The sequence below is a fragment of the Balaenoptera ricei genome, chromosome 16 (assembly GCF_028023285.1).
Source record: "Balaenoptera ricei isolate mBalRic1 chromosome 16, mBalRic1.hap2, whole genome shotgun sequence".
NCBI lineage: Eukaryota > Metazoa > Chordata > Mammalia > Artiodactyla > Balaenopteridae > Balaenoptera > Balaenoptera ricei.
The window spans coordinates 13,092,614-13,115,003 of NC_082654.1; the positions used below are offsets into that span (position 1 = coordinate 13,092,614).

The window sequence follows — 22,390 nt, forward strand, 5'->3', positions numbered from 1 at the left end:
AATATATTATACATCAAGTAAAAATGTTTTATGTATTTTATATATTTATTTTAAGCTTAGATATCTTTCTGACAAAAGTGCTAATACCACTTAAATAGCAATTACATGGATCAACTTGTCCAGGATAAAACTTAATTCAAATTGCCAATTTTTAAAATTATTTTCACAAACATGTTTGTAAAACTCTACTAGGGCTAGGGGTGGATGGGTTGAAGATAAGATTCATAGGTTACTAGTAGCCTCATAAACTAGGGAGAGGGATGTGTAAGCAGTGACCTGTAATCCAGGCAGAGTGAACTGGGTTGAACACAGCATTTGCTGCGGGAAGCGAGAGGAACAGCTTGCTAGAAATGGGGAAATGCTTCTTCACGGAAGAGGCCTTTGAACTTTTGTTCCTGACCATTGAACATGATTTTTTACGTTGGGGAATGAGTAGATAGACAATTGTTTTAGTAAATAGCAAGAAAGCTTATTTTAAAAATTGTGAGATGCGTTTTGAAGGAATGTTTTATAAATTGTGACTGTGTACTATTATATCATTAGTTGTCTGCTAACTACTTAGTAATTTTATCATTGCTTTTCTAGTTGGAGCTATAGTCTTTGTCATTCCCTGCCTGGTAGGTTCCTGAGGAAGTATGTTTGCTATACTTTAGGCTACCAGGAGCCAATTAGTGAGTGCCCTGCAGCAGCTCTGCATTAAATATAACAACCTCTTTGTTATGGAGCCTGGTGTGGGAATGGGGGTATTCAGGTTAATCACATATTTTGTTTACTTGAGGTGTACAATATATTGTTTCATGTAGATTTTTTTCACTTTAAAAGAAATTAAATGCCCCAAATAAATTTAAAATGGAAATCATACCAAACGTAATTTAATATTTGATTCAGAAGGTATATTTGATTAACTACTTCTACCTGAGGATTTTTCAGTGTTACATGAAAGTATAAATATAGTAATAGAATATCTAAATACAGTAATAGTAGAATATCCTAAAGCGAGTGTAGGATAGGTTTAAGAATTCAGGTTTAGGACTCAGCTCTGGATTTGAGTCTTTGGAATAGCTATATGACCTTACTTAGCCTTTCTAAGCCTCATTGTAAAATGGAATAACAGCCTTGGTGTTGTCGAAGAGATTAAATGATGTAAGGCACATAAAGTGCTGAAGGTAGGTTTGCCACATCGTGAACCTGGAAATGGTAGCTCTTGCTATGATCTTATTACAAAGCATCTACAGAATCTGTAACAATTGCTTTAAATAAGTTAAATGAAATTATTTACAAGTAACAATATATTCTCAACTTAAAAAACCGTAAATAAAAGAACTCAGGAGCTCATGTTTTTCACTGACTGATAAAGGACATACATTTGGTAGAAAACAATAAACTGGATAAAAGTTTTTTTCAAGATGTATGTTCAGTAATAATCTTTGATGAAATAAACTAAACCACATTGAAATTAAGTAAAAGTATTCCCTGTATTAAGTAGAAAATTTATTTTATGACTTTCAAGGCAAAGGTATTCTAATCAGTATTGCTATAAAATCCTGTGTTCAGAACTTATCGCATAGCACTAATAAGGACAGTGCAGGGTAAATATCTAAGCTGTGGCTTTACCTTAAAGCATGATGAGGTTTTCATAAACTCACATGACTTGAGTTCAAATTAAATTGTTCAAAACTATCGTAGTAAGAAGGATAAATGCCGCTTACTAAAAACTCCTCAGAGTCCCCTTTGGGAAAAGGGTCCCTGCCCTTTAGTAGGCAGTAGTATATCCCTTCTAACCAAGGTTTAGAAGTTGGCGCTTTCATTTCTTTGTCAGTGAAAGTACACTCTTTTGTCTTTGTTTTTTGTTTTTTTTTTTTTTTAAATTATTTATTTATTTATTTATTTTTGGCTGTGTTGGGTCTTCATTTCTGTGCGAGGGCTTTCTCTAGTTGTGGCAAGTGGGGGCCACTCTTCATCGCAGTGCGCGGGCCTTTCACTGTCGCGGCCTCTCCTGTTATGGAGCACAGGCTCCAGACACACAGGCTCAGTAGTTGTGGCTCACGGGCGTAGTTGCTCCGCGGCATGTGGGATCTTCCCAGACCAGGGCTCGAACCCGTGTCCCCTGCATTGGCAGGCGGATTCTCAACCACTGCGCCACCAGGGAAGCCCTTGTCTTTGTTTTTTAACCAAGAGTATAAGATTCTACTTGAGTAGTCTCCGAGCTCAACGTTCTGAGAGATAGTATAATGCACAATTTCCAGTAAAATCATTGTACTTATCTGTTTTGGGGAGGGGGCTGGAGAGTGTATCTTTACACAAAACACTAAATTCTTTTCTAGGAAAGTTTTATTAATTTTGTAGCCCTGCGAAACCAGCTCTTACTTGCCAAGAATGTTTTAAGGCTGGGCTTTTCAGCCTAGGATGTAGCATGGCCAGAAATCCCCCAGTCACCCCAGCAGCTCTGCTTCCAAGGAGGATACACAGGAGTTTGGGGTTTGTGTCACCCAATGGAGTGGCCCCAGGAAGTCTGGTTGCCTTGAGTGCCTCTCCTTGAAGAGTCTGCAGAGATGACAGGTTAAGGAAGCAGTTGCTTTCTGGCCAGGGGCCTCATTGCAGGGTGTCCTTGAACATTGGAGGCCTTCCTGGTGACCAGAGGGCACCAAGGCTTCTTTTCCAGAACTTGGCTTTGTCCTGGGTACAGAGCCAGCTTGTGGTACTTTTGGCCAAGGGTGTTGTGGGCCAACTTGCTTCACCCCCCACCTTCCTGGAAGAGTTACCTCTGCCCAGGTTGTCCTCAACCTCTCCTCACGGGAAAAGGCTGATCAAGGATGCTGGGTTGGCCTTGATCGCAGACAGAACCTGTGCTCCGTCAGGCCCTGTCAAGGGCCCTGGTGCCTTGTTCTCATCGCTTCTGTCCAGTTTCACTGTTTGGCTTCCAAAGTAAACAGAACTTGCTTTCTACTCTCCTGTACCCTCAAATAGACTCTAGTGGATATATGGCAGACAGTGGACCAGGGTCTACTCAGAGCAACAGGATAATCACAACACAATTTCCCAGAGTGACAAGGTTCCTAAAGATTAAAGGAGAAAAGATTCTTTTTCTATTAAGAGAAGCACAATTATGATAGGGAGTAAAACGTAAAAATCTACCTGAATTTTTAAGTCAAATTTGAGATGTCAAGGCAATTTTATGCTTGTTGTCCGATTTATTCTCATGGATCAGGGGTACTAAAGAGAACAAAGTTTGAGAAGCTTAGTTTTAAAGAAATGGAGAATTCTTGGAATTCATAGAGATTATGTTTGGAAATTTGGGAATTGTTTGATTGACTGTATTTTAAATAATCATTTATTTTCTTCACCAGGGGAAAATAGTAAGTTAAACTTGATTGAACGTGATATTCTTGATGAAACATGCCTTAATTTCATGGATATCTTTCAGTCTTCAAGTTTTAGGACTTCGTCAACAGTATCGTCATTACCATTTCATGATGGAAAAGCAGCTAGGTCTGAATTTGCTGTCCATGATCTTTGGTGTCACTGACCACAATTTCCGAATTGTCTTGCCTACAAGATCTCATAAAAGATATCCTGTGAGAATAATAATAAGTAAATTACTGTTAATCCCCATAGACATTTATGAGTTAGGTTCTGTTTTGCCATCGCGGTATTAGTGTGCATGCCCAGTCCCAGGAGAGATAATGGAGTATTTTAATCTATAATAGCATTAATTTGATTTGGTACTCACTCACCTCCCCTCCCCCCCCAAAAAAAAACAGAAAGGAAAAAAGCAGTATTGAGTTGCACTGTGGCTCTTAAGCCCTATTTGCATGTGTAATAGACATAATTGAAATGTGCTAAAGGTTGAGTTTACTAGTGGAATCTCTCTTTGGACACTTCATTTTTTAGGGCTTTTATAAAAGGAATCATTAAGAACATTTCTTTAAACTCCTTTAACATTGAACCTCTATGGAATAAATGTTTTCAGGATTTACCAGAAAATTTTCAATTGAATCTGTATTGTGGTCAAATACCTAAACTGGTAGATCTGGTTGGTAAACTGGATAAACTGGCTAGTTGAATGGATTATATTAGAAGTCACCAATTTGAAACTTATTTCAATTCATATGGGCAGTTTTAAGTATCAGAGTAATTCTTTCTGTCTTAAAAAGAATGGAAAAATATTCCATTAATATGCTGTCAGGTCTAGATAAAAGTGATCTTTGTTATTCAGAAAAACGATATCCTCTGCTCTTTGGGGACTTGATACCTTGTTGTTGAAACCTGTATTGACCTACTATTGATTTACTCAGTCAGCTATTAGCCCAATTTTTATTAAGCACTGGCTGTTAATTTGTTCAGCATACATTTGCTAAGCATCTGCCATACCCTAGGTACTATGTCAGATGCTAGGACTGAAAAGATTGAGATATTCCTTCCTTTAAGCAGTTTGTAGTAGAAAGAGGTGGGGAGGCCAGGGATTAGGATAGAGACCCAAAATGCAAACTTTAAAAAAAATTCATTTTTAGAGCAGTTTGAAATCACAGCAGAATTGAGCAAAGGTATGGGATTTCCCATATACATCTTACCTGCACACACATAGCCTCTCCCATTAGCAACATTCCCCACGAGAGTGGTACATTTGCTAAAATTGATGGACCTATGTTGACACGTCATATAGTCCATAGTTTACATTAGGGTTCACTCTTGGTGTGGTATATTCTGTGGCTTTTGACAAATGTATTAATATAATGGTGTGTGTTCATCTTTATAGTATCATACAGAGTATTTCTACTGCCCTAAAAATCTTTAGTGCTCTGCCTATTGACTGGTCCCTCCCCCCAAACCCTTGGAAACCACTGATGTTTTTACTGTCTCCGTAGTTTTTGCCTTTTCCAGAATGTCATATAGTTGGAATCATACAGTCTGTAGCCTTTTCAGATTGGCTTCTTTCACTAAGTAATATGCATTTAAAGTTCCTCCATGTCTTTTCATGGTTTGAGAGTTCATTCTTTTTTTAAGCACTGGATAATATTCCAATGTCTGGATGTACTAGTTTATCCATTTACCTACTGAAGGACATCTTGGGTGCTTGAAAGTTTTGGCAGTTATGAATAAAGCTTCTATAAACATTTGTGTGTAGGTTTTTGTGTGGACATAAATTTCAACTCCTTTAAGTAAATACCATGGAGTGCAATGGCTGGATCCTATGGTACAAGTTCCTGTTGCTCCATATCTTTGTCAGCATTAGGTGGTGTCAGTGTTGCGGATTTTGGCCATGGCAGTAGGTGTGTGGTGGTATCTCATTGTTTTAATTTGCTTTTCCTTGATAGCATATGATGTGGAACACCTTTTTATGCCTATTGCCATCTGTATATCTTTATATCTGTTGGGATCTTTGGCCCATTTTTAAATTGGATTTTTTTTTCTTATTGTTTACTTTTAAGAGTTCTTTGTATATTTTGGGTAACAGTCCTTTATCAGATATGTCTTTTTCATATATCTTCTCCCAGTCTGTGGCTTGTCTTTTCATTCTATTTAATAGTGTTTTTCGCACAGCAGAAATTTTTCATTTTAATGAAGTCCAGCTTATAAATTCTTTGTTTCGTGGATCCTGCCTTTGGTGTTGTATCTAAAAAATTATTACGATACCCAAGATCATCTACATTTTCTCTGTGTTATCTTCGAGGAGTTTTATAGTTTTGTGCTTTACATTTGGGTCTGTGATCAATTTTGAGTTGATTTTTATGTAAGGTCTGTATCTAGGTTCATATATCTGACATTGGAATAGCACTTTGTCATACAAAACATTCCATTTTAACTCTCTTTTAATCCTAATTCTTTGAAACAGGTGGTGAAATTTCTATTTCTTGATTAAAAATAAAATATGAAATTTAGAGCAATTTAATAGGTTGTACCTGGGTACTGGATGGTGGGCAGTAAGTTTGAAAAGATAAATATAGTCAAGCCCAATAGGCTTTGAAAGCCAGGCGAAGAAATTTTGTTATTGCTCCAGAGGAAGGTGGAGGCCAGAAGTTTTTTGACAGAAGAATAATGAGGTTAGACTTCAGCTTTAGAATGTCCTACCCAGCCATGTTGCATAGGCTGGATGGGGCAAAGGAGGAGTGACAGAGACTGCGAGGAGGCTGTCACAGTGGTCCGGGCTGTCAGTCCAGGTGGTCGTGTGGTCTCGTGAGCAGAAAGGTAGCTGTGAGAATGAGTAGTGAGGAAACGGTGAGAGACCCACGTCCAGAAGCTGAATGGCGAGAATCTGGCAGCTTGTTGATGAGGCTACACGCTGGAGGCTGGAGTCAAGGGTGCCTCTGAGACTTCACCGTTGGTGACTAGGAGACTGGTTGTACCTGAAGGAAGAAAATCAGACAGAACTGATAGAAACGTCAAGATGATGACTGGTTTGGGAGAACTTCGAGGTAAGTTAAGTGCAGGTAAGATATCCAGTCTGAGACTTTAAACAGACATGTGTAAAGGTGGTATTGCAAAGGATAAAGTGATTGTGGTTGAAGATTAAAGATTTAGCAGTCATCCGTCCATATAGTGGTGGCAGTTGAAGTAGTGATTTCCAAGATAGAGTGGAAAAAGAGGTTTGAAAACAGAACGTTAAGAAATAGCTAGTGTTTCCCACCTAGGGTGAAACGGGGAAGAAGACAGGTAATCAGAAACATAGGAGAAAATTTAGGCCACCACATATCACAGAGGGGGAGAGTCTCAGAAAGAACAGTCATCAAAGGGAGCTGAGAGATTAAAGAGAATGAGGCTGTTACCTTAAGTAAAAGTCATTTGTTGGCAGTGAGTATCGGTGGCGGGGGACGTGTTTCAGGTTATAGCAGGTGAGGCAGTGAAGTATCGAAGACAGCGGGAGTTACTTGGGAGGGACCTGGGAGGGATTAGAGATGGGCAAAATAAAAGTGGTGGAACATCTGAGGGGTAATGGCTATAAGTATGCTCTGGTGAGCCGGGTGAAGAAATGCAAACAGGTTAGGAAACAACTGGGATGACAGCGGGGGTCCACAGAGCAGGTCTGATGGGGCGAGGGAGTGGGAGAATCGGAAGGTGAGGTGGATCAGGTGGAATTTCAGTTGTATGAGGTCTTACTGTGAGTGATCGCATCCCACCTTACTGATTGCTGTTCCTCAGTTGAGAGAAACTCCGTTTGTGAAGACGTGTTATAAATTGTAAGGCAGTGTATAAACGTGCAGTGGTACTATTCAAATCCCAGCCACTTTGGTTATACCATTTCAAAACTGCAGTTTTTCTTTGGCTTCCTTTGTTTCTCGCCTATTTTAAATTATTAAGTGAATAGTTTTTGGCATTTATTATATATTCTTGTATCAGTTAAAGTCCTAGCAGGAGACAGATGACACACTCAAAACGAGTAATTGAAGAAAGTTGAGTGAAGATATCATTTATAGAGGGGTGGCCAGGGTTAGGACACCAAGGAAGGGATAGTAGAGCACTAGGGACCGGCAGTGTCTGGAAGGGGCTGCCATGCTTCGGTGTGAAGGAGCCGCTGTGGCTGTCTGTACAGAAGCTACTGGTAAAGCTGCCGTGCAGCAGGGGGACTGAAGAGGTTGGTAGGATGGGGCTGGAATAAATACCCTGTCTCCCCTTCTTTCTGTCCTCCAGTCTCTTGCAGGTGCCTCCCAGTGGCAGAGCACAACTGGAAGCCAATGGGCAAGGGGACCCAGGCGATGCCCTTTCCAGAGATCAGCCTTCTGGGGTGCAGGGAGGGGCAGAATGGAGCAGGAGGGGCAAACAGAAAAAAAATTCAATACCTGTTGCTTTTCAGCCTTTGTTCTATCTCTTTAAGATTGTCTAAGTCTTGCACTTTTCTTAGTCATTCTGATTGGAAGAATCCTCAGGAAATTGTGTTGGCCTCCTTGAATCCAGCTGTCTCTGAGCTCCCAGTAGGACTGAGGATGTTGGAACCCCCGTGTGGGAGAGGTGCAGTTTATGGCTAAAGAGCTTGGATGGTGGTCTTTGGCTGCTTGTCTGTGAATCCTGACTCTGCCCCTTAGTAATTGTGTTACCTTGAGCAAGCTTCTTGACTTTGCTGTGCCTGTTTCCTCTTCTGTAATTCACATTGTAAGACTGTTCAAGGATTAAGTGGGTTAACATGCGAAGTCCTCCCAAAGGTGCTTGGTACCATGGTTAAAGTCCAGTAATACCAGTCGTTGCTAGGTCAGTGTCATTACTCTCTGCCCTTGCTTTGCTGTAAATGGTGTATTTTTCTTTTCCTCTTTTCAGACTCATTAAAGGTTTTGTATTATGTTATAGTTCTCAGTTTACACCCCTCCCCCTCAACTACATGTGTCACCAAAGTGAAGCTCCAGGTCTCCAGAGCCCACTCTGTCAGCTAAACAAGAAGATCAGTAGGATACTCTCCTTTGAAAAGAATTAATGTCCAAAGTTCTTCTGTGATAAAGTTATACTTATTTCCTATACACCATAAGAAATTGAATGGTGTTTAAGAAAGTTACTCCTCCACTCCGCTTTCCTCTCTTTGCCCCCACTCCCAGACAAGCAGGACACCTCCTGAATTTTGCAAATAACTTGAATTGACTTATTAAATACAAAATGAGTCAAGTTGTAGGCCAAAGTGGACTTAGCTTTGTAATTCCAGCGGTAACAGGGCTTGGAAAGAGGTAACATGGAAGATGTAATAATAGTTGTTTTTAAATGCCTTGGAAAGAACTTCAGGTGGTGGTACGTGACTTCTCCTTGAAAGATTTAAAATCCTAGAGCCAGGAATTTACACAGTTTGCATTGTTTTATACTGACAAGGCAGCTAGTTTTAAAGATCTTTCTTCTTCTGTGGGCTTTTTTTTTTTTTTTTTTTTGTCATGATGGACTTTTTCACTGTTAATAGTCTCTTCCCTTTCTTAGGTATCCTTGCTTCAAAAGAGAGCAAAAAGAGTTTTAAAAAGAGAAAAGGAAGGACATAGAAGAAAACTCTGATCACTGACAAATGCTTTAGTGATTTCTCTAGTGGTCAGTTTTATCACTTTATAAATGTTGGTTTGCTTTTCTGGCTTATCTGTGGAAGACCAGTCCATAGCAGAAATTGAAGGACAGTTTCAAGTTTCACCAATTTACTTACTCAGTATTTATCCTAACTTCAGAGTAAATTAATGTGACGTTATTGAAGAGATACTAATGATTCCTTGAAATACATTTGAGTACTGTTAATTTTAAAATTTAGAGTTTACCAGGAAAAATTCTTTAAAATTTGGAAATAGCACAAGGTAAAAAATAAGCTTTTATTAAACCTAAAAACTTCAGAATGTTAAGGTAAAAGCATTTTATTAGTTTAAACTATTTTTAAAAATATGAATTTAAAAATATTTTTATCAGTCTCAAAGTTACTTTAAAATCCTCTGCTGCCACCAAACTCTTTCAGTTGTGATTTCAAAAATTAATTTTTTTGAATTCTGAAGTTTAAATCTGTGTAGACTTTTTCAGTGTGAGCATGTCTAAATTTATTTTTATACCTGATTAAAAACACCGTTTTCCTTAACCTGTCAGCAACTCAGTTGAGCAGACTACGTTATTCAGTATCTTGTCTGACATGAGGAAGCAGTCCAAAAAGAAAGATAGCACAAATTGGTGCCACACTTCGATAGAGACATTTTTCCCCAAGCTAATTCATCCAGTTCAGCTAACTCTTTTTTCCCACTTAAGGACAGATCAAAAAAAGCAGCTGTGAATGACTGAGTTGGTCATGTATTTGACACGTCAGTTTGTGAGTATAAAGCCGAACACAGGGGAGGGGTTCTGCCTTTAGATTCCAGACAATGGCCAGTACCAGAGCCCTGGCCTCAGATCGCTGCACTGGGCTGCTGGAGAGTGTGGGTGAGCTTAGGTTACACCCAGGTACGATGGCAAAGAGCTGGGGCTCGCTGTGCTCCATACCTCTTTCCCTTACAGTTGTGACCATTCTTGAGAATTCTCAGACACTTTGCAGGTTGTCACTGAGTTTCACTTTAGTCCCACAGGCTGAAGCCGTTGGATAGTACATACGGTTAGGTTTGTGATTTTGATAAAATTTTTGTCCTAAATGTCTGTTCCTTCAAAACTCTTATTAATAATAAATATAATACCAGCATTTCTATTTCTCAGTTCAATAATTTCTTCCTGAGACATATATTGAAATTTATACAGTCATAATACTGTTTACTCTTCAAGGATGTGATAGGATAGATACGAAACATCTAAATAACATTTATGAAAGATTAAATTTGTCAAAAATGGCCTATTGCTCTATGGACCCGCTCTAAGAGCCTCGTCTTCTGCATGACAGCCCTTCAGGGGCTCCTTCCCATCCTGCTGCCTGCGTGCCAGGCTCCTCCGTGTCCTGCAGTGGCACCGCTGTCCGGCAGCCCCAGACAGCATGTGTCTTCAGAGTCCTCTTTCTCTGGCCTGCCGAACCTAACCGTCATGTCATTTTAAGTTCTACTTTTTCCTTGACTTAGTAGACCTTCCTTGACTAATGCTGCGATAGAACGTTTCCTTCCTCTGGGTGGTCTAAGAATTTAACTCTCAGGAGTGCTCTCGCCCTACAAGGGCACCTCTCCTGTGTGCTTACTCAAAACATCGGATTAATCCGCGTGTCCTGTGTGTGCAGGGCTTCAGCAGTGCGGCCTGTGCTCACTAGGTAGATCTGTGAGCAGAACACAGGGCTAGGACTGTGTCACCTCCAACACTCACCCACTGGACGACCTCACACAAGCTACCTAACCTCTCTGTGATTCATTTCCTTCTTTTGAAAATGAAGATCATACCTACCTTAAGGGTTGTGAAGATTAAATGAGTTAATTTTGGTAAAGTGCTTAGCACAGTATCTGGCACTTTCTAAGTGCTATGCAGATGTTTATTAAATAAAATAATTTACTGAACATGTTCTGTCCGTTAACCACTGTGCTGAGTGCTTTACATGTGGTCAACTCATTTAATCTTCCCAGTAGTCCTACATGGTAGATCCTGTTACCATCCCCATTTTACAGAGGAAGGAACCCAGACACACTCAAAGGCAAGTAAGTAGAGGGCAGAACCAGGATTTGAGTTCACACCACCTGGTTCCAGGGCCCTCAAGCACTTCTCTGCCTGTAACCAGTACAGTGTGCCGTTACACTGAATGTAAATCAGTTTGTCCTCGAGAATGTCACAGTCGGATGGAGAGAGATGCAGCAGAATGCGTTTCTTGACCTATTAGAGAGCAACGTGCTGTGAGATCACGGGGCAAGGAGAGATTAGTCCCACTGGTCCCTGATGTTGACCTCCTTGGACTGAAAATCAGGGAGGCTGGGAACCGTGCGTGTTATCAGCTGCTCCCCCGGCACTCTAGGCCTAGGGGTACCACAGGATAATGTATTTTGGGTTTGTATTTGTTTTCTTTTAAGCCACTTTTCTGTCAGGCTTTTGAGACTTTGCCGGTACAGTGACTCTAGTCTGGGACCATACAGAACACCATGAAGACGGTGAGGTACAGGGAATGAGAAAATGTGTCAGCCGAGTCGGCCTGTAAATGGTGCATCGTAGGTATTTAAAACATGTTTCAATCTTCCCTACCGTGTCACCCAGCTCTACTGAAGTACCAAATTTATCCACAGGAGTTCTAGGTAGAAAAGGTCAGCAACCGGTTCTGGAAGCTAGTACTACAAATCTTAGTCATAACAAATGAAACCTTGGATATGTGAGAAATTCTCTTGAGGTGGTTGTACATGCCTGCATGCCCTGTAGGTTTACAGCTGGGATATGTACTTGTAATAATAGGTACTTCTCAGTGTCCAGACTTTTTGTGCATACAGTCAAAAGTTTTAAAAGTGAATTTCTTCAAAGGATTCCAGTTATTTGGCTGATAAAGCACAGATAATGAAAAAATATATTTTACAGTTAAGTCTTTTTTTTTGGAATAAAAAGGTTCCTAGGACAGTAATGCTTTGTAGAGGTTCTAATGGCTAATACTCTTAAGTGCCGGGTAAAAATTAAACTTGAATAGCAACGATGAAATATTTACTCACCAGATGGCTTTGAAGTTTAGCTTCTTTTTGGTTCCAGTCGCCTTCCTAATGGACATGTTTCAAAGAAGAAAACGATTATAGCATTCAGCTGTGATGTTTTCGTCCTGTGTGCATGCAAGAAATCCATTTTGTTTTGGTCCATTTGGGTATTTAAATTTTGAAGACCAGCTACTTACAAATTCATTAATGACAGAAATGGTTCACACAGCTCCGAATTCATTCTCCTTGATAGGATAACATTTAAAGGTTAATTTTTCTAATACCTATAGAAATAATTGTTTTAAAAGATTGCTTCAACTCTTTTAGTCTACAGTCTTCCTAACCTAAATTTATTTAAGTCTCTATAGTTTTATATCAGAAGGCCTAAGGTAAGTGGGTGTGTGTATATAAAATGAATAATAACATTATAGAATTTAATTTTATAAAATATCTCACTAGGTAAAATCGCTTATATTTAAAGATGTTTAGAAACTACATGTTAGAGGTACAGTTCTTCAGTTCTAATAATACTGAAGGGTTTTCCTTCAAAGTTGAAAATTGTAGCTGCTTTAGATTGTTTAGTAAATATTGTTTTTCTTTTACATCCTGGATTAAATTTCACTCAGGTAATATAGGAGTTTAGAAATTGTTATTGCAATGTTGGTTAAAATGTTCTGTTTTTATGTTTCCTCCCACGTGTACTATGATACGCTTTTAACATTTATGTTTGTCTTTTATTGCTCAGTTTTCATATGAATCCGACGAGTAATGAAGACCTCAGGAAAATCCCGGTAAGTTGCAGAGGGGGTTAGAGAATTACCAAAAACCAAGCCATAAGCTGTCTTTCTGTCTGGGGCACATTTCTAAAACGGCCTCTGTCTCCTTGAATCCTTCAGTTACCCACAGATTATAGCTTAGTGTGATGATTTAGGGAGAAAGAAAAAAAGCAAAATTCAAACTTTATCTTTAATATACCATAGGGTGTGACTTATGTATGATCTATGGAAGTGTACGCAAACATTATAGTTATAATTGAAGCCAATTCAGAATATACAGATTTTGTTTGCAGACTGTTTAAAAATCGATATGAAAGCTGTATGTCAGGTCAACATTATAGTTGTGAAATAAGAGCATGTGGAGAAAGCTAGCATTTTGTTACTGTTGTTGTAAATCATGTTGAGGGGAGAATAAACCTGCTTGTGAACATTTAACAGTAGGAAGAGCTTCCTGGCCAGAGACCCATCTAACCAGGAGTGTGTGTGAAAGATCCTTTAGGACACTTACCTTCCAAGTCAGAACAAAACCAAATATATTAACAGGCTTTGTAGCGACCAGCTAAATTAACTCACATATTTTGCAAGGATTATTCAGATATCTTAACTTCATTTCATTGTTATTTGAAGTCCGGTTTTCGACCTCTGTTCCGAGTTTCAGTACATCTTCAGTCTATTCTAAATACTATACTAAGCCTAGAGAGAATAAGTTGCTTTACAAAAATATGGTCACATGTCTTGGTAGGAAACTAAATTCTCACTGAATAACAGAAATAGAGCCTTTATTCCAAGAGGCTGGTGGTTGCTGTTTGAACCATCTGTCCTTAATGTGTGTGATCCAGATGTATAATAAGAATTTTTCAAAGCAATAACATATCACAGTCTTCTGTGGTGTGATAGGCTGAGAAGAAACCATGGTGTTGTGTAAACCGTTCTAAATGCAGTCGTTTGTCTTCAAAATGGTAGAAAACATTAAGAGGCAGAGGACTTTGTACTGTGTTTTTGCTGTTTTAATGTACGTGGTGTGTACGTTTTGATGTTTCATAAATACTCAAGTCTTTATATTATGGCAGACTGGCGAGAAACGTCAGAATATATGAAGTCAGCCTTTGATCAGATAATAAAATGAATTCTATCAGGCGGTTACTTAATCTCAAACAAAATGCGACATCAAAAAATCGATTTAATGTGCAGCTATTGTTTATTAAGTAACCTTAATTACAATTTCTATGTGCTTGTAAATGTACTTTTCCAAATCTTGTAATTTATTGCTGTAAAAGCATCCTTAGAATTCTTTAAAGAAATAAAATGTGAAAATTGTTTTAGTTAAGGGATTTAAAGGTGATAAAAGAATCCTTGATGTGTGATTATTTTTCTCTGGAATACTAACTATTCTAAATGACAGTTAAAGGATTACTAGGTGTTGTTAATTTACTGCAAGATACAATTAAGAGGAGAAAGCTCATCCTCATACTGATCGCTATTGAAAAACAGTATTTGAACAAGTTTTATGTTGAAGATTATAAGATGTTTGAAGTAATTTACGTTAAGTTCTTCAATAATAGCTGTCCACCAAGTTATATTTTTTTCCCCTTCTGAACATAGTATTTTGTAATTAAGTTTGTATGTCTTATATGCTAGTGCCAACACCTGTCTGTGAAAGCAGTGTTTAAACAGGAGCAGTAGCCAGTTGAAAGGGCAGCGTGAGCTCTTTAAGGCCTAATTAAGAACTGAAAGGGAGATGAAGGGAGTAGCACAAAAGATGTGAAAGTAGCTGAGATGATATTCCCAGAGCAAAGTTCCTCATTAGAACAATAATGAGATGATCAGAGAATGCCAAGCCTTCATCTTATCTCTCTCTCTCTCCTCTAGTTGCCTTGGATGTCAGTTAGTACCCCACCAATATTTGGTTACCAGGACAACCTTTCTTTAAATCTTCAGTTATTTTGAGTCTTGATAATTTGCTTTTGTTGAAATTTAAATATTGTAAAAAATACACATTTCCTAGTTTAAAAGGCTAGACTGTGAGTAAAGTAAAAATAGATCACTAGTAATTCTCAAAGTATTTTGCACAACTGTTATTTAAAATTCCAGTTAGACAACTTAATGTAATAATTCTGTTCACTCACCCAACTCTTATTTTCTTATATCTGCATATGGAAATTTTTAACAGAGTTTGGGTAGGAATGAAAAAGGATTGGTTATGAAAGGGGAAGAGAGAAGAAAAATTTACATTAAATTTCAATATAAGAAGACATCTTAAAAACATATGTGCCATCTATATCAAGTGCTAGAGGAAAAACTATTGAGTACTTAGGAGTCCCATGTTAGGTTATTTGAGTCTTTACCAGTTTGGAGATTTCTCAATTTTAGTTTTTCCAAGAATAGTATTAAAAGGATCTTTTGAAAAAATAATTCATTTTTATATTTGCCTGAGAGTTTTCCTCTTTAAGCAAAATAATTTTTGTAACTAGAAAATATTTTAATTTCCTACTGTATTAGTTAATATTAATCTTTATTTTATTTGGAATTATATCAACAAACAGAAGGATAGATGTATTTATTGAGTATATTAGTCAATTTAAGAATCTTATGCCTAAAATTAGAAGGTTTACATGATTTTCAAATATGGGATAAAATCTGGAACTAAGCATAAAACTGTTTTTAATTATTTTATATTCTTTTCCAGAATATAGTTTATAGTACATGTGTTTCTAAGATGTTTTTTTGCATAAAAACTCGATGCAGAAATTTGGGGTAAATTTTTCACATAAAAGGACAAATGGAAAATTTATTGAAAAGGTCAGAACTGTATTTCCAAGAAATCTGTTTATCCATAAGTATTAGACGGTTGTGAGGGGGAAAAATAAGCCAAATAATGGATTTGTATATTCTAGATTATGGCTTATATCTTAAGTGTTGAACAATATTGTGGGATAATAATTGATTATTTTGAGAGATTAAATTTTAGATTGATTTGTATCATGGCATTAATTTAAACCCCTTATGTCAAAATAAGAATTTTTTGACATGTCTTCCATCCTCATTGTCTGTAGAGAAATGTTAAAAAATTATTTTAACTGCATTCTGTGGTAGCACTGGTATAGTGTTAAATGTAACAATATAAATGATTTTCTAACTGCATATTATCACTTAATTAGTTTGGAGAAATCAGTTCATATATGTATAATTTGATTAAGAGAGGCCCAGTCTGATGCTATTATTATGTTAAATTAAGAAAAAAAGTAAAACAATCAATTGGTAATGAATACCATTTAGTTTAATTTCATTAATCCCTGCAGTTCTCACAAGAACTGCTATTTTTCAGTAAATATTGTATTAGAAAAATGAAATCACGTTAGTTGGACATAATCACTTTTTTAGAATGCAGTTCTGAAAAACCTCTTTGCAGACCAGGAAATGTTAGAGTTGAAAGGGACCTTAGAGAACATCTCATTTATCAGAGAAGGAAAGTGAGACTTAGGTGGGTTTCTGTCTCAAATTTGTGCAGAGTTACTTAGGTTAAAGTAAGAAACTTTAGCTTATTTTTAATTGATGTTTAAAATGTACTTAGCTCTATGGTATGTCTTATCTTTTCTACAGAAATCTGCTGAGTATAATAAATGTCAATAGGAATGTGTTTAGGAAAATCTAAGTTTTGTATCTCTAGACTACTTATGACCAATTAAACTAGTAAATAGGTGTGTATATTTATTCTAACAAAAAGTTAATTGATCTGAAAGAGAAGAGAATAAAAAGTAAACCAACACATATCTCCAGAATTGTCCTTTAGTTGTCGTAAAGCAATATTCTGAAATGTTTTGGGGGACAAGGTAATCTAATTCATAAAGTTGTTTGTATCTATACCCAGTTTCTAATGGTAAAATAAGTCATTTTTAAACTTCCTTTTAGCATCCTCTCTATTCTGTTAATCTAGTAGAGGCTCCTCCTAACTTTTGTCTTTACTATTTAAATAGCTTTGTAACTAATCGCGGTCCCTCTAAATGATCTTACCCACTGCTGCCATTTTCCTAAAGCTTAGCTTTAATCATCTTTCCTCTGTTTAGAAACCTTCAGTGGGCTTTCTGTTTCCCATAACACTAAGTGTGATAGCATCAGACATCCTTGATGGTCTGTTTGGAACCCACTGTTTCAGCCTCTCTCTCTGTGCCCTGCCCTGAACCTTATTTCCCAGCCGTACTCCACTGATCACCTTTATTGGCCACTGTGCCTTGAGCCTTGCTTCCTCCTTTGAACAAGCAGAGCCACTGCTTGAGATGCCCATTACGCATTTCTGCCTGGCAAAATCTTTGAAGGCCTAGTGCAAGCTATATCTTCTGTGCAAAACCTGAGAGATTCTATGGATTGGAGAAGTTTTCAGCCAGGAATATTGTTTTGCCTTTATCCTAGAGAAGGGAGTGTGCTTGGGTAACACAAACATCAAATTGGTATCTGTGCTCTAGCTTGTTTCTCTGGTGCAGCAGAGTCATGGGGCCTGGGGAGGAGGGGATAAAAAGTTACACTTTGGCTTTACTGATGAAAACTCCTGGATGCATAGCAAATTAAAATAGATCCTGAAAATGAATACAGACAAATTTAATTCTTATGACAAAAAAGGAAAAAAAAGACCTTTCTACGTTCACCAGTCCTCGTTCTCCGTCCTCCTCTGAATAGATTAGATACTGTTAGTCCTTAAGAGCAAGGCCAATTTCCTCAGTATTTTAGTATATTTTCTTTAAAGCCAAGTGGAAATGTTTGGAAAGAAAGTGATGAAAACCATTTTAAGTTGTTGAATGTAGTGATAGAACTATATATAAGAAGGCATAAAGATTGCTACTTTATATTTTGGCATTATATTTTATATAATGAAACATCTAAATATGCACTTTAAATAGATGATGTTACAGTGCCTTTTTGATTAAATTTCTGAGAAATATTTTTCTTTTAATATTAGAATGCTTTGTAATGAAAATGAATTGAGTCAATGCCTTTTTTTTGGTTTATGTTTGTACCTTTGTGTTAAGAGAATTTTCACCAATAGAATAAGGTTAAACAAAATAAAGTAAGTGAAATGGGAGAGAATGCAGATATACTAATCTTAAGTGTTAGCATGACTGTAGTTGAACTCTTGAGTTTCCTGACAACCAAGGCAAAAAGGGAAATAAAATAAATTGTATAGGTATTAGTACTAGGAGGAGAAAATAGACTAGTTACTCAGAGGAGAAAAGGTTCTATTTGCCTATAAGTTAAAAGAGTAGTTACTCCCATGGAGCTTCTTATAAGGGATGCTCATGGATTTAATTCTGAATGCCATCAACATTTCATAGCAAACTGGAGAGGCAGAGTTGATATTGCTGTTTCTTGTTACCATCTTCAATAAAAAGGCAAAGGCATAACATTAAACTATAGTTCAGAGGGAGCAATTCCACGAGGACTAGACTAATATCCAAATGTATAGTTTTCAGTAGCTTCTAATATTTCCTAAAGTTAATTCTTGCAGATCTTTTGATTTTGTCTATTTTAATTATGTTTATTATTGAACATTTTATCTCTTAACTTAATCTTAAATTACATGGTCAATTTCTTATATTTAAGAATTTAGAGTTGTGATCAAGGCTTTGGTGCATCTGCTTTAGTCCCTTCCTCAGAACTGGCTAGCCATTCTGTGAACTGTCACATTGGTTCTAGCCAAGGATAGAGAAAAGTTGGATGAGGGTTTGAAACAGTTGAACTTCAGAATAACTCATAATTTGCCCCTGATGTGCTATCTATTAAAGTGACCGTCTTTATCCTATTCTAGGACAGCAACCCTTTTGATGCCACTGCAGGCTATCGTAGTCTGACCTACGAGGAGGTACTACAGGAGCTGGTAAAACACAAAGAGCTCCTTAGGAGGAAAGACTCCCACATCCGGGAGCTGGAGGACTACATCGACAACCTCCTTGTAAGGGTAATGGAGGAAACGCCCAGTATTCTCAGAGTGCCATACGAACCATCCAGGAAAGCTGGCAAATTCTCCAATAGTTAATAAGCCAATGGTACTGCATTTATAATTGGGGAAAAAAGAAAGGAAGAAAGAGAGAAAAAATAGAAGAAAAGCTTGTTACTGAGAGAGACCACACTATCAGGTTTTGTTACATACTCTCCTTCATTGTGAAGAATTGTTTCACCTGTAAATATTATCAGGGACTATCAAGAGTGACCTTTGAAGTGAGCTAAATAATTTAAACCTTTCAAGTGAAAATGGGCCAGATTCTCGTGAACAAGCAGTTCCTTAGGATTCACTTAGGTGCTGGTGCCGGCCCACTAATCTGCCATAGGCCTAGAAGTATCTTCAGAAGTACATGACTTATTCCTCAGGAACAGGTTTCTCATCAAGCAGAACTGATACTGTGGTTGGTTTCTCAGAAGTCAATTTGTACAGATTAAGCTGCAGGAATACTGCTCATTATAAACACTACTAAAAAAAAAGTTCATATTTTATATACATATATGTACATGAATAATCTGTTCATGTATCTTTGTATATAAAATACATGCATATACCTCATATATACATGTGTTTTTAGAGAACTGGTTGCCTCTAAAATTAGGATACCAATTAGGATTTCTTAATTTGAAAATATATGTGTGCTCTATCAATGCAAAACAAATCATCATTGCTACTATGATGGTTTGTTACACAGAAGCTGCTTCAAATCACTCTTGACTATGTGAACCTTGGTTTCAAAATAAGCTGCTACTATATATTATTCCAGCATCAAATCTTTTCTCTTTTTCCAAAAGTAATGATCTAAAGCCCCTTTTTAAAGAACGATGTATTTTAGGAAACTTCATTAACTTTGCAACAGCATGAATTTCTTGAATTAATTTTTTATCTTAATATTTGAGTTTTGTTTGAGCTATAAGCAGAAGATAAGCAAACGTGATTTGTTGAGATTCTGAATGTCTTTAAAATATTCAGTACTAGCAAAGAAAATATTAGGGAGTTATATCTGAAGATAATTTGGAGGGGGGCGGAAAGTAGGTGATCATTCTGATGCCTGATAATCCAAAGCAATGAACAAATTCTAGGAATGAAGAATTAGGCTTGGTTTCAAGTTGCATAAATAATGGAACAGATGGTTGCATTTGGTTTCTGAACCAAAATAAGAGTTACTAAAGGAGGGGTGAGTTTTTAGAATAGATCTTTACTAGCACGACATTTTACACTATTCTACAGCCACCCTGGAAGAATAAATCAATATCACAAAATTGTGTCAGCTTTGTTTTTAAGTCTGCTCCCCAAAAATGTTGACTACTCTCATGAATTTTCTTTATATATTTGTACAAAATTAGTCTTTAAAGTGAAAATGATATAAAAATATTACTAATCATCTGCTGATTTTTTAACTTTAAAAGTCTGAAATACATACTATGAAATACTGAATCTGTGTTTTCTAAAGGAAATTTAAGATGAAAAATTCACCTGTATATGGAGACATATATTCCCCAATCTTTTACCAAATGCATTTCTGTCTAATGTTTATCTCTACTAAGACTTCATTGAGAGTTAAATACAAAGCACATATAATAGTTTTGCTCAGTTTAATATTTTGAATCAGATAATACTTGGCCAGGCTTATATTCACAAGCTAAAATCCCGTATTATTTGTATTTTTCTGAGTTTCTTCAGTTTTTCTATGAGAGCATAAATTTTGAAATTCTGAAAATTCTTCTGAAATACAAAAAATTAAATAATTTTTAATAGGAGACAAGGAAAAATAGCTTTCACCAACTTTTTCCTCCACTTCTAAATTTCTGTAATAAACCTCACAATCTGGTATAGAATTTTATTTTCCCATTTGAGGTCTTGGTAGTTCTTTTTAATATGGTGCCATTTTTAGTTAACATTTATTAAATGTTGCACAGTTCATAGTATTTGTTTTTTTCTGTTGTTAGTATAACTGAGGCTCTTCTTATACTTTTAAAAGTACTAAAGTCCATGTGTTTGCAGTATTATGACATTATCTGCAGATATTTTAATATGCTTTGGCCAAATTTACTCGTTATAGAATGAACCACGATGCCAGTGTTGTACTGGGGATATGTTTTATGTAAATAGAGCTCATGAAAAAGTATGGTTAAGGGACTGCCGTTCTTTTTATGAGGAAATTCATTTTTAAGGAGGATTCTTTGCCTGTATAAAAACTATTAAGGATTAGGCTTATCCATACGTTAATGATTTGGTTATAACTGCATCAGTATTTTTATCTTTAATTCTGAGACAAGAATTGTATTGAAAACTGAATCTGCATTTATCACTGCCCGAAATGTTCTGTTCCGATGTTTATGAACTTTCTTTCACTCGTGACCTGGAATCAAACTGACTATATATATATTTTCATAATCAATCGGTCAATATAAGGAACTAAAAACAAAAAGTAAAAATGAGTTCCTAAGTAAACATAACAGTGTTTCCTGTGTTTGTGGGCAGAAGTGCAAATAGAGTAGTTTTAATTTTTAGCGTTGTAGAAAAAAAGGCCAAAAGATCACATTAGTTTATTTTTGCAAACTAGAACTTTTAAGTATTCTAATGGTATATTTCGTTAGTAACTTAGACAAGGAAATAAAACATATGTACTCATTAAATAAAGTGCAGCACAATAGACTTATAGACAGAGTTTACTTTTGCTTTTACGCTTAAAAAAGGCATGCTCAAAAATATTTCCACCAATAAGAGGATTTTTTTAAATTGCAGAGTTTATAATAGTCTCAAACCTGTCTTAAGCTAACATACTTCTGTTACATAATTAAAAATATTTCTGCCAATATTTTTAAAACAGTATAGTTTTACAACCAGCTCCCCTCCCAGTTCTAAAATTCAGCTTCAAAGTATTGAACATGACTGTCCTACCACTTAGGCTTCAAGTTCATTTATTAAATACCAGGGAATAAATCTTAGAATTGTATATAAAATGATGTGTCACCCATTCACGAAAAATATTTAAGTATTGCTTTTTGCTACTGTATTCTGCATTGAGCCTAGTTTTGCCATCCTCCCATGAACGTAGTATTATCCATAGATTATACATAACTACATCTATTGCTTTTAGCAGTAAGTGAAGATTTCGTTGTAATTTTCCGGCTGTGAAAATGTTGCCTGTATTTAAAGGGTTTCATGAATGGAAACCTAAGTAAGACTCAGCTCGCTAGTGACAGACTTGCTTTCCTCACATCCTTCACCAACTCCTCCACCCTCACACCCCACTGCCTACCACCCCCATAAGGGTGCTTATTCTTTAGCAAGGAGAATCTCAAAAAAAAAAAAAAGAATTGCTGTCTTTAATATATCTAGAAATTGTTACACTAGAACTTTTTTTTCCTCTTAGGTTTTTAGGAAAAGCAGCCTACCTTGGATTTGTAAAACAAGGTGAAACTTTCTGATGTCTGTGTGCCCATATGTCTTATAGATATGGTTGGTGTCACTTGTGTGTGTGTAAATGAAATATGAAGCATGCTCATTCCCTCGATCTCTTTGAAGTAAAAGGGAAAGGATCGCAGTGCTGCTGGTTCATGATTGTACCTGGAAGGGTCTGTCAGCACACACTGAAAGCCCCCATTCTCACAGATTTGTAA

At 36.8% G+C, this 22,390-nt stretch overlaps 1 protein-coding gene across 2 annotated transcripts in view; it reads left to right on the forward strand.

The window, feature by feature from the left end:
• Nucleotides 1-21,551, forward strand: part of RAB11FIP2 (RAB11 family interacting protein 2) — a 40,182-nt gene extending 18,631 nt beyond the window's left edge. Inside the window, exons 4-5 of one of the 2 annotated variants that reach the window (XM_059900025.1) lie at nucleotides 12,745-12,790; nucleotides 18,573-21,551. In XM_059900025.1, the coding sequence (XP_059756008.1) occupies nucleotides 12,745-12,790; nucleotides 18,573-18,800 (274 nt within the window). In that variant the 3' untranslated portion in view covers nucleotides 18,801-21,551. Of the gene's footprint in view, nucleotides 1-12,744; nucleotides 12,791-18,572 lie in introns of those variants that run through there. The other variant, XM_059900026.1, reaches the window with a different exon arrangement.
• The last annotated feature ends 839 nt before the right edge of the window (nucleotides 21,552-22,390 follow it).